At 40.0% G+C, this 13,279-nt stretch overlaps 1 protein-coding gene across 5 annotated transcripts in view; it reads right to left on the bottom strand.

Annotated features, from left to right (window-relative positions):
* NEDD4 (NEDD4 E3 ubiquitin protein ligase) overlaps positions 1-13,279 on the bottom strand; it is a 141,532-nt gene that overhangs the window by 18,663 nt on the left and 109,590 nt on the right. For all 5 annotated transcript variants that reach the window (XM_024767820.1, XM_024767819.1, XM_024767817.1 and 2 more), the window contains 8 exons: positions 12,078-12,143; positions 9,096-9,215; positions 7,666-7,869; positions 6,375-6,455; positions 6,094-6,148; positions 5,939-5,997; positions 4,837-4,902; positions 635-864 (listed from right to left, as the gene is read on the bottom strand). In XM_024767820.1, coding sequence (XP_024623588.1) covers positions 635-864; positions 4,837-4,902; positions 5,939-5,997; positions 6,094-6,148; positions 6,375-6,455; positions 7,666-7,869; positions 9,096-9,215; positions 12,078-12,143 — 881 coding nt within the window. The remainder of the gene's footprint in view (positions 1-634; positions 865-4,836; positions 4,903-5,938; positions 5,998-6,093; positions 6,149-6,374; positions 6,456-7,665; positions 7,870-9,095; positions 9,216-12,077; positions 12,144-13,279) is intronic.

A 13,279-nucleotide genomic window follows, 5' to 3' on the forward strand; every position in this document is an offset into this window, starting at 1 on the left:
CTGTTAGAACCATGTTACACCATTGGATTTAATGGTTTTAAAAATAGTCATTTTGATCAAAAGGTGGAAACAATCCAAAATGTTATTGAAAGACAAATGGATAAACAAAATGCGGTAGATACACATAACGGGGTATTATATAGCCTTCAAAAAGAAGGAAATTCTACCACATGCTGCTACATGGGTAAAACCTTGAAGACATTATGCTAATGAAGTCAGTTACAAAAAGACAAATACTGTATGATTCTACTTATATGAGGTACTGAGAATAGTCAAATTCAGAGAGACAGAAAGTAGAACGGTTAATGCCAGGGAATGGGGGAGATAGTGTTTAAAGGGTACAAAGTTTCAGTATGGGATGATCAAAAAGTTCTGCAGATGGATGGTGGTGATGGTTACACAACAATGAATGTATTGTACTTAATGCCACTGAACTATGTACTTAAAATGATAAAAATGGTAAATTTTATGTTATGTATATTTCACCACAATTTTAAAAAGTTATTTCTGAAACATTAGTTACAGTCTCCGTTTTCTGACACATTGTGATGTACATTTTCCTTGCATCACATCACTCTGTTACTTTCAAAACCGTGATTTTCTTTCTGTATACAGTCATTGTAAAGGTACTTACGTAGCAGAATATTCAAACAACCCATAATAAGGGTTAAACATTTCCTTCGAAATCAGAAAGAACCATTCTCTGGCGACTCCTCCATAATCTAGTCCCTTTTCGCCATCAAACTCAATCCACAGTCTAGCCTTGAGGAAGTCTGCTCTCTTGACCCCCATAATTCTCCTGTAAGAGTCCTCAAGGACAGTTGCACGGCGAAGTTTCATTTCAAATTTGTTTGGAATGTCATTCTGAAAACCCAGAGAAGAGAGACGAATGGTTTAAATCCATTCAACAAGATGACACATTTCTCTCATGAACGTTATAAAATTCATTGTATTCTACCCTGTGCCCAAGATCCTTTTTCAGGGAAAAAAGAACTAGGTATATTGTCTGTATTTCCTCCACAGTATGAAAGCACTCATGCATTTTCTCTAGTCACTTAATTACATAGACTTCTGATTTTCACATCTGAAGAAGCAGCTACTGATGGTAGTAATAAGGCTCACGTGAAGGCACTTCATGAACAGTTCTTTCCATCTTAAGATCCAATGAAGAAGACCACTCTGTGACCTGCAGTCAGTCTAGCCACTGCCTGCTACTTGTGTGCCTGTTGGCTCAGGGTTCTTCCCTGCCCTCCAGGTTTCCTCCTTGGAGCCTGCCCGCTTCACTCATTAACAGGTGCTAACATTTACAGACTGTGCCCGTACTGTTCCCAGCATTTTAATGGGTTAACTCACTTACTCCTCATAACAACACTATGAAGAAGCTACTATTATTGTCTTCATTTTATGGGTGAAGAAACTAAAGATACAAGTTAAGAACGTCTTAGCTCCTGACTCTCTGTTCTTAGTGAATGAGCTCTGTTGCCTCACGCATCTTTTGTACATACTTTGCTTATATGACAAATGTAGATAACTATGCTTTTAGGCAGACCTTGTAAATTACATAGACATATATCTGAATATTTTATTCTTGAGTGCTTTGTGTGCAACGTTCAAATGGAAACCATGAAAAGAAAACATACTATAAATATTCTGTAACTTCAAAAAGAGAGTTAGCTCTAAGGGGAAAAAAAAATCAATTTCACACTCATATTTAAGAAAAGTGGAAAGTCCTATAGAAAAATAATAATACAAGCAGTTTATATAAGCAATATAAGCATAACATAATCAGTTTCCTCTGGTGCTTGTGCAATTTTAAAAAGTGGTAAGATTGGAGAAAAGGAATTTTAGAATTTTAGGCACTAGGCAAACAGTGCAGGTAACTCAGCAAGCATTTACTGAAGGCCCGCTCTGGGCTAGGTCCATGCTAGGTAGGTATCGCAGCGGGGGCAGAGATGGGAGGAAAAGGGAATAAAAACATGGCATAAGATGTGGTCACTTTCTCAAGGAGTTTATAATTTGGTGTGTGTGTGAGAAACAAATGTAAATGTTACTAATTCTGAGATTTAAAAGAGTAGGAAAATTGCTAAAAATAGAAATAGAAGCAAAGCTCTTGTGGGCAAAAAGACTGAGCTATTAATTGCAAGTGAGACAATCAAGGAGGCTTCAAGAGGGCAAGGGAGAGGGCTTCCCTGGTGGTGCAGTGGTTGGGAGTCTGCCTGCTGATGCAGGAGGCACGGGTTCGTGCCCCGGTCCGGAAAGATCCCACATGCCGCGGAGTCGCTGGGCCCGTGAGCCATGGCCGCTGAGCCTGTGCTCCGCAACGGAAGAGGCCACGGCAGTGAGAGGCCCGCGTACTGCAAAAAAAAAAAGAGGGGAAGGGAGACAGGGACTGAGCAACAGCATGCAGGAGGGGTCTAAGCCATCTGACAGCTGGACGGTACAGAAGGAGGAGGGGAGGGAGAGGAGGGATTAGAGTGCAAGAAGGTTTAGAAGCAGTGTGAGGCCATAGTGTAGACAGCGCGAAGGCTGACCAGGAAGAGCTGCTGAGCAGGAAGCCACAGGATCGGACTGGTGGGTTCTCAGAGGCTGATGGCGTCGAGTGTAAAGGGTGTTTTTAAGGAGAGACAAGAAACGTGCTGGTCAGTGAAAGACCCCTGAAACAGACGGTGTGAGAGAAGACGAATGGACCATGTGAGTGAGCAGTGGCAACGAAGAGAGGGCTGAAGGAGAAATTTCCACCTCTGAGCTGAGTGGCGGACCATGCATGGGTTTTAGAGTCAGGGGACACTGTGTTCAAGTTCCGGCTTCACCTCACACATCTTTTCAAAGGCTTAATTTCCTCACCTATAAAACAGGGACGATAACAATGCTGACCCTCAGGGAGCTGTTTCAGGGCTTACTAGGATAACGCATTTCTTACGCTGACACGATACCAGGCATGCAGTGATCTCAGTAATGATGAGCCACCCTTATTCCTAACTAATGAGATGTTAAGGATGAGGCAGAAGAAAAGGTGAAAGACAGCTCAAAGCTTTGGAGCACTGATTTAGATATTTTCATCTCCATCTTGCTCTTTTGCTGTGATGTGTCCAGATAGGGATTTTATTTTTTAAATCCTGCTTGGGAAATGTTGTTAAACCGAGGATTCAGAGTCTCAGCCTCTTTCTCAGGCTCTCCAGTCTCTCTTTCTGGAACAGCTTCATGCTTCTTAAGCTTTCTTTCATAATTTTAATCTTTTTATGTATCTTTGTTGCATTCTGGGTAATTTTTTCTCTTAATCACCAATCTGGTAGGTCAGGTGGCTTAAGAGCATGGACTCTGGCGCTAGACCACTTGGTATGTTTCTGGCTTTGCCACTAATAACCATGGAACTTGATCACATTGCCTTATTTCTCTGAGCCTCAGTTTCCTCAGATCTAAAATGTGACAATAATAGTCCCTTCCTTATAGAGTTATTGTAGAGATTACACGTAGATAATACATGTAACTTGTTAAGGAAAATGCCTGCTATGTAGTGAAAGCTCAATAAATATTACTGCTTTCATCATCGTTTTTGTGTTCTGTGACCTGTTGCCTCATCAACCATTAGATACTGTAACATGCTTGTAAGTGTTCAGACTGGCAAATGGAGAAGCTAGTGCTTCTATTCCACCAGTACACTGTCATTAAGAATGAAAATATTTACCAGACAAGTAACTCAAAATAGACTTAAAATCCCAAATAATTTTAAGAAAACAAATTCTGAGTGATTTTAACATAAAATTATTATTGAAAATGAGTTTAAAACATTGACGACATTTTAGGGCTTTATTCAGGCATAAAATATCTGCACTAAAAAACTATCATATTTCATTTTTTTGTTAAATTTAGGATGAGAAAAATCTGTGGAAACAGACCCACCATCTTGAATCTGGAAAAGCAGGCTTCAGGCTTGGAAGGCAAGTAAGTGTAACCCAATATAGCCACCTAGTGGCAGTACTCCTAAACTGCAGGGCAAGGGGAAAAGCACGAGCAAATTAGAAAGGCATTAAAAAATGGGCATCACCTTCACAGATATAGAGAACAAATTAGTGGCTACCAGGGGGAGAGGGGAGGGGGGAGGGGCAATACAGAGTTGGGGGGAAGGGTTATTATGGAGTTACATGAAATCGTGTGTGTGAAACCTTTGAAAACTAAAGCACTATGGAATTTAAAGAATCTTTCAATCAATTTTTAAAAATTACTAAAAAAAAATAGTCATCACCAACAGAAATGAAATAGATGGGCAGATGAGTTTAGTTCCAAACATAATGAATTTGTGGTGATGGAAAAGAGAGTAGTGAACATTTCTGGTAAGCAGAAGGAGACAAGCAATAAGAGGACTGCTCCAACCACAGCTGTACTGTCAAATTATGCAGAGATATATTATATTTGAAGCTTTAAATAGCGAATGACTAACACTGGAAAACAATAGTCAAAGCAGAAAAGGAATCCAGAGAGTCCTCCTACACAATGAAGTCCAGGCCTGGGGATAATCTCCTGAGCTACTCTTGCTTAGTTTCTACAAAACCCAAACCCCACAAACCCACGAGGGAACCAGGTTAGAGCTCTTTAAAAGCACACTTCTAATACTATTTTTCTATATTACAAGGTATATTGAAAAATAAAGACATAAAATAACTGTGGTCTCTAATCATATATTACAGGTACTCAAAAAATACACATCCTTTCCTAAAAGAAACTATTCAAAGTTGTTAATATATAGAATAAATTCTCTGTTACTTTTTAAAATGCATTTCCCATGCTTTCAGTGTATATGACAATCGTTCCTGAGAACTCGTTATAAGTATCACTAACCTGCTTCTTCAACTTTCTTCGGAAGAACTCATACTTTCTTTTGTAATCCCTGGAGTAGGGCACTGCCTTGAGTTGAAAATTTTGGAAAAATAAAGAAGGTTTAAGTTGTTTCATTCTGGAACAATTTTAAAAACTCCCCTCTGGGTATTTGATGAACATAAGTTAAAGGCGTTAAAAGAGAATATTTGAAACGTTTAATTCAAAGAAAAACCATATATACAATTTAAAATTTTTTAATTTCTCTGTTTAAGATAAAATTGTATTCAGCAATTCCTATGGCTGTAATTTTCATCATGCAATACTCTTGAAATGCAACAGGTCAGAAACAGGAAATGTCTTCCAAGTAGAGAAATATTAGAAATGAACATTTCCATTTCTAAAGAGGCTTTCAAAGTGATTTCTTCATTAAAGGAGCAATGTGAAAAATATACTTTTTGTTTGAACTCTGAGGAGTTGCCTTTTTTATCCATTACTTTAAAAGACTAAACATGGAGTCAGAAGAGTAATCTACAAGAACTGTATCTTCAATTTTACTTATTTTTGTGAATTAGGAAACAGTTAAAATCTGAAAAACTGAAGTTGGAAGAAGAAGCTATATAAAAGAGATTAAAATGATTTTCCTATCGTTAACCTGACTCAAGAGTAGTGTTAAAATCATACATGGTAATAATTGTACTTAAATGTGAGTACGTCTTATATACCGGTATTTACAACGATTTCAATCAAAAGGTTCAAGTCATGACCCTGAGTTGATAGGGTGCTCTCTGCTTCCTCACCAGATACACTCTTGGCTCCTTTGATCTCCTGAGGATTGCCAGCCTTCTTCTTCAGACAAGTACCAGCCTGAGCACGGCAGACCACTGCCTTAGTATTTGACTATCTGGCTCACTGGTTTCACAAGGCTGCCACGCAGAGTAAGGATAATGACTTTATATGCTCTTTTCAAATAACTGAGACCTGGTGTATGGGCCGTGGGGAGAGGGGAGATCTGCAAATGTGCTTTCCTCTCAACACCTTTAGTGCTATGTCCTTGATCAAACACCCTTGAAGAGACAGGTAAGCGGACAACCCCATCAGACGATCCTGATACAAAGAGACTTACTGGTCCAGTTATTGCTACATTCTGCAACCGAGGATCTTCCCATTGTGTTCTTTTTATATCTGAAGAGAGAGAGAAGAAAAGATGTTCTCCATCCTCATGTACAAAATTCGATACTGCAAAAGATAATGTAATGAAAATAATCACATTGCACGTACTGTGATTTATGTAGAAGATTCTTCCATCGGTGTGAGTTCTTTCTTCCCATCCTGGCTATAATGAAGAATATATTTCAATTATGTTAGGAAATGGTTTTCGATGTATGGGCAGAGAAATAGATTTGGTTATATGGTTGATTTAATTTGCATATTCCATTCTTAGTAGAAGACATCAACACTTCAACAATAATATTAATTATAGTTGTTAAAGAACTACTGTATTCCAAAATACAAATGTTTGAGATAGCCAAGTTAGATGGGTAGCAGTTCTAGAAACTTACAGGTAAAGGCCCCAGGTCATTGGAGGAATCAAGTGATGTCTTTCCTCTCACATGAGCTGGAATTTTCAGTCTTGGATCTTCCTTTTTTGGTAGAGTAAATAAAGAAAACAATACACACACACAAACTTTAAAATCACAAAAGTCAATCTGTTACTATGTTTTCTAATATCAATGGATATCACTTTTATTTCTTTTGCTTACTCTATGAAATAACAGGTTCTCGTCTAAAATCTGTCACTCACAGGCTACAATATTCAGTTCTCCGGTCTCAGAGGAGGATCAGTATTAACTCACTACCTCTTTCACAGAAACCATTCGGAGTATATTGCCCACTCTTTATGGACAGTGTCACTACTTAGGGCTCTTCTCTAAATAAAAACTGGTGTAAGAGTGGGACATAAAACTGGAGCACATGTTATTTCTGAGGCCCTGATCATGCTTTTAGGCACCTAGCTGCTAAGGTGTTAATTTATTAATATTTTTGAAAGATAGGAAGGTAAGCGCCAAAAGGTTATTAAAGGCAATTCAAATTGTTGAAAGAAAGAACAAAATTTAATTTATTTGGATTTACTGATGTATATTATAATTTTAATATTATTTTCTTAAATCATTTATTGTATAATTTTAGTTTTATTTAGGTATATTGGTGTTTTAAACAAATTTATTAATCAAAATCTCTTCATCTGCTGCTGATTTTCAGTAATTTTTCAGTTAGTGGTGAACCAACTGCTCAACAACTTTAAGCCTTATCTTAACATAAAAATACCTATTCTACCTAGTCTCATAGGTTTTTTTGGGTACTATGAGATATGGATTCAAAAGTACTTTGGAACTATAAGCCTCATATAAAGGGAAAGGATTATGACTAAATATCTTCCTCAGTATTCAGGGCTAGTGAGCTAAAAACTGCAAACATGGTAATTCCCTGGCAGTCCAGGGGTTAGGACTCCACACTTCCACTGCAGGGGGCGTGGGTTCGATCCCTGGTTGGGGAACTAAGATTCCCACAAGCTGCACAGTGTGACCAAAAAAACACACACCCACAAAGACAAACAAAAAAACCCCAAAACTGCAAACAGGAAGTAAATGTATCTCCATGACAATCCCCCCAAATATTAAAAATAGGCATAAACATATTGAATAGAAATAATCCCATTAAGATTTCAACCTATCTCTAAATGAGGACTAGGAAATGTAGGGTATATTAATGTATAATTAAAGATTATCAAGGACTACACATGAGAGACTATTACTGTTGTTATAAATTTAAACTGGAGAGCACTGAAGTTACCCAGGTGGTGGTTTTGGTGTTGTGGTCAATGAAGAAAGGCCTCCCGTTTGGTGCATGCCGGACTTCCCAGCCTTTGGGAAGGAATCCTTGCTCCACTTCAGATGGCTGGGTCACCTGCTGTGCTGCGTCACTCGTGGGGGCCTGTGGGTGAGGGCCTGCAGAAGAACCCTGGCTTGACGGTAGCTGACTGGTCTCCACTGTGGTCTAGCACGTTAATTCAATCGTGTTGCAGTGTTTTATAGAGAACACACAAATAGCTGTGGTTAAAAAGGTAACTTAACCTGCAAACAGCACACACAATTATAAATAGGCCTAAAGATTGGAGGCTCATTTTTCCAATACAGTGTTTTGTCAAAGTTTGTTTTTAAAAAATTTATAATTTCTCAGCTGATTCTTGAGCAGTAAGAATGCTGGTTAACCATCAGTCTGTTAGCCCTAGTTGCAAGGGAAGCTGCAGTGCCAAGTGGAGAAGGTTGTCTTTGCTCACCCAGAAGACTCATATAGAGTGGGAATTTCCCATACACACAAAGTGGGTTCAAATGCTGGGAAGACAAAATGAATGACAAACATATACTACAGAAATGCATACCTGAAATGTAATATATTCATGTGATGAAATATAAGGCAGTAGTTAAAAGAAATACACTGGATTTATATATAAAACAACATGATAGGGTTTTAAAACAACGGTGAGCAAAATAATATTTAGAATTATATAATACATCTTTGCAAAACTTGACACATGGACATAAATAACATTTTGCATTGTTTAGCTCTCTATTAAGTACATAAAATAGGCAGGAAGAATCCCCAACAAGCTCACGATGGTAGTTCCCTCTGGGTAGTGGGGTCAAGTGCTTGGCTACAAGGAATTTAGTTTTAACTGTCAGATTTTATTTTAAAAAAGAAAATGTCTAGAAACATATATGGTGATTTGTTAATGGTGGTAAATTCAGGGTGTTAAGAAAATCGGTATTTACTATCTTATTCCCTGTACTTTTCAGTTTTAAGAAAGTTCTCAATAAGAGACATGGTGATAAGAGAAAATATTTTCCTAAATGCTTGCAAGGAAAGATTACAAAAGGCGCTCACTGTTGCCAAGGACAAAGTGTCATCATGACAAAGTTCTTTGACAGATACTAATCATCAAGATTATCTTTTAGCAAAATAATGATCTTAACCATTCAAATTACACAATTACCCAGTGGACCAGATCATTTACTTTGTCCTCCTATTCCCAATTGGACTTGCTTTACGTAATAACAAGCAGTGATTCATGTATATTAGAGATCGGCAGGAAATGGCAGACAATTAGCACCAATATCAGAAAATAATTAGAAGCATCCAGCATATACTACAAAGTGACATAATAGCTTCCATAGCTTTCAAATTATGTAAGAAAACACATTAATGGATAGATTGCAGGGTACCTGTACTGTGGGCTTTATCCAGGTAGTAGTTCTGCAATTATGATCCACATAATATGATCTTCCTCTTTCATCTTGTTTTTCTTCCCAACCTGGTGGTAATCCAGATGAAGTAGGCAAGAGCTAAGTGAAGAATAACAGAAGAATTAAATATTAATAAGAAAGAATCCTTTTTAAAAGGACCACATCCCTTTTTCACTGCTAGCTCTCTTTATTTATTTATTTATTTTTTGAGGTGGACCATTTTTAGAGTCTTTATTGAATTTGTTACAATATTGCTTCTGTTTCATGTTTTGGTATATTGGCTGTGAGGCATGTGGGATCTTAGCTCCCCGACCAGAGATCGAGCCTGCACCCCTTGCATTGGAAGGCGTAGCCTTAACCACTGGACCGCCAGGGAAGTCCCCCTGCTAGCTCTCCTTAAAATGAATCATGTTTTAAATCATATTTTAAAGTGTACAGCATTTCACTTAAAAAAAAAAAACTCCAGTAGAACAGATAATAATGACGAGAATGATAACACTAAAACCCACGAGAGTAATAACAACCACACACGAAGTGCTTTAACACAGATCATGCCATTTAACCTCCACACAAATCTTAATGAGATAATTAAGATTACTGGCCCATTTTACTTAAGGATGAAACTGAGGCTTAGAAAAGGGAAGCAATTACCTACCAGATAACATTGCTAGTATGCAGCTGAGATTTGAACCCAGGTAGTCCAACTACAGATATGATCACCCATATGTGTGCCAAGTCAAAAGTTACCCCTGCTTTCTTTCTGTGAGGGCTGGGGACATGCTGATTATTGTAGTGTATTACTAATGAACAAAAGAGGTCTAGTTTTCCAGGTTTACTTAAAATAGTCCAGGCTTGGCCTTCCTTTTGTCTTTTTTTTTTTTTTCATGAGCTTTAATTAAAAAAATTTTTTTGGCCGTGCGGTAGGTGGGAATCTTAGCTCCCCGACCAGGGATCAAATCTGCGCCCCCTGCGTTGGAAATGCGGAGTCTTAACCACTGGACCACCAGGGAAGTACCTGTTTTGTCTTAGAGATTAGACTCTTCAAGGTTTCGCCTGGTTCCCTAATGTGTCCTACACATACATACTATCACACTAGTCTGTTCACTAGATATACTGTTCCCTAGATGTACGGGGGTTAGATGTACATTGCTGACAGTTACGATGAGCTGTGAGTCTACAAAATAATGGAATTCAAATTTGCCCAACTTTACAAATGTCCTACAGCTGGTGAGTAGATAAATGGGATGTAGTAGACACATCTACACGACGGAATACCATGAGCTACTGAGACATGTAACAACATGGATAAACCTCAGAAACATCACATGAAGTGAAAGAGGCCAGATACGTAAGACGGCCTGCTGTACAGTTCCACTTATATGAAATTTCTAGAAAAGGCAAAACTAGCAACAAAAGCAGATGAGTGTTCACCTGGGGCTGAGAGTAGGTATTAGGATTAAGAAAACTTTTTGTGGCGATGGGAGAATCTCAAACTTGACTGTGATCATATTTGCACAACTGCATACATTTACTAAAACTCATTTATTTGTGTACTTAAAAATGGGTGGATTTTATGGCATGTAAATTATACCTTAAGAAAGCTGTAAACATGCAACCAAACAAAACAGACCTCTAATCAATGTACTGAGAAGAAAAAGGCACGGAAATCGCTTTTCCAGTACATAAAATGTAAATCATCTCTAGATTCTATGGCTCATCTGGTGTACTTAAAATAGTTTCTCGGATGAGTGCCTGTCAGTCAATCAGAAATTCACCAGTTTCAATGCATAGAGGAAATGATGAAGTAAGGCGGGAGAAATACCAGGGATCTCCTTAAGTGGCTCCAGGCGAGTGGAGGTGGCCAGACACGGGGTAGTAAGTGAGAGGAAGGCTGGGGAGGGCAGTCTTGCCGTGGCATCTACCCTCTTGCTGATGGTCAATGGTGACTGGACCAACTGCACAGGTGGGTACCCCTTCCTTCCTCAGCACAGGGTCCATGTCTCTCTCTTGATGCAGGGCCACCTTTTTAGATAGATGAGCCACTCCTAGGTCGAGGACTTCTGGGCCTGTGCATTCCTTTGCTGGAACTCCCGTGAAAGCAAAAACAATCCCCACTTTTCAAAATTAATATACAGACTGCCATTCAAAATCACAAATGGTTGGTGGGAAAAAAGTGAGGCGGCCAGTCCAAGTGGGGAACTGGAACACTCACAGGCCCAGAAGGGGAGAGAATTAGGACATGGAAACAGGCTATTTGGAAGAAAGAGCCCAGACAGAAGGGAAGGTGGCTGGGGTGGGGGGTGTGTGTCTGTGGGTGGCTAAGAGGGAGGGGAGGCTGAAAGGGCCAGGAGCCTGGGTGTTTACATTTGCTTTGAAAAACAAGCGGGGACCATCTGAGGAAGAGACAAACTCAAAGCAATGATGCTTGAGTCAGAAAGAGGATGGAGGCCATGACATTGTTAGGTCTAAGCTCCAGTCCAGGTCATGGCGGGAGATGCTACTGAGGAAGCAGCAGATGGCTCCTCCGCGGGCTGATGAAGTCCATCCTGGCCGCCAAGCCTGCCGACACCAGGGCACACCTGCCTGAGGGACCAGCCCCTGACGCAGCTTCATGCACGGGGCGGAAACAGTCGCAAGATGCCACGGGCCAGGCACAGAGCAGAGGCCACTGGAGACCACAGTCTCGATCTGTACGCAACACCTCCAGCCCACACAGCGCTTCACCTGCCAAGCCCAGACGCTACCCACCAGCACATGGGGGCTTGGCTTTCTCATGATGGGAGAGACAGGTCTCCAGGTTTTGTCTTTAAAGGGCCTACCTATCCCATTTCCCCTCCCTCAACCTCATCCCCCAGAGCCCAGATGCTGTGCTGGATAAAACGTTCATGTTCAGCGTTCCAAAAAAAAAGTTGCTGGGTCTTATATTTTTGTTGAGGACTGAGGGGAGAGGCTAAAACTCACCACAGGAAGTGTAGGCTGTTCCTCAAAAGTATAGGCTTGTAAGCTGCCTCTTCTGCTGGAATGATTCTTATGAAAGAAAAAAAAAAAGAACGATAATAACCTTAGGTCTCTGCTTTGTCTTTGAATGGCAGATAAGGTAGCAGGGTGGGTATGATGGGGCAGAAGAAAGAACAGCCACCCCACCCACTCTCAGCCTCACTCAACACCACGCCACCCCCGCCGATGCCTTCCAACTTCCAGCTCACACTTGTCCCTCGAGTCCTAGACTGTCTCCTGGACACTTTCTCTTGAAGGTCTAACAGAGAACCCTTTATTGTGTCCAAAACTGGATTCAGCTTTTCCCTGTCCACACCCACTCAAACCTGTTCCTTCGCAGGTATTCCTCGTCTCAGTGGGCAGCAAGGGAGGCCAGCAGCTGCCCTAGGCAGACATCGGTCAGCCCCCGATTTCTCCCCTTCCTGTCCCTTACAGCCGGGTCAGTTACCAGATCCTATGCATTCTATTTCTTCACTAGCTCTCAAATACATTTCCCTTACACTTTTTTTTAAACTTCAGGTTTTCATCCTTTATCACCTTGGCTATTACTGTGGCAACATCCTAACAGATGTGCTTGCTGCAAGTCTTATTTGCTTAAATCTACTCTCCATACCCCGTGCTGCAGCCAGAGAGCGTTCTGCAGCGCAGATTTCATCCCATCATTCTCTCACTCCGAGCCCTTTGATGACTTAAATTCACTAGGATAAAATCTACAGCACAGAGCACAATGGTTAGTGAGCTTCCGGACCTGGCTCTTCCTGCTGGCTGCAGCCCTCCAATCTCACGACCCACCCTCTGGACATTCCAGATTACTTGTTTCCTGGAACTCGCATAATTTTTCTTTCCTTGTGCTTTTATATGCACGCTGTTGTTGCCATCTGAAATATTTTAGTTCTGTTACTTAATGACATTAAAATTTATAATATATGTATAAATTAAGTCAGAGGAGCCTCTGTAGGGTTGTTTACAATAACAAAGAACTATAAACAATCTAAAGTCCATCAAAGGACACTGGAGAAATAGCTTAAGGGTTACTTGCACAAGGGAATGATGTTTGATTATTTTGTTGTTGTTGGTTTTAAAAAGAGCACACCTATATTTACTGAAATGGTCCAATGTCTATGATACAGTATGTAAAAAAAAGTAAGTTACCAGAAAGTGCGCAC

Source organism: Neophocaena asiaeorientalis, unplaced genomic scaffold (genome assembly GCF_003031525.2).
Source record: "Neophocaena asiaeorientalis asiaeorientalis breed wild unplaced genomic scaffold, Neophocaena_asiaeorientalis_V1.1 scaffold71, whole genome shotgun sequence".
In the NCBI taxonomy this organism is placed as follows: domain Eukaryota; kingdom Metazoa; phylum Chordata; class Mammalia; order Artiodactyla; family Phocoenidae; genus Neophocaena; species Neophocaena asiaeorientalis.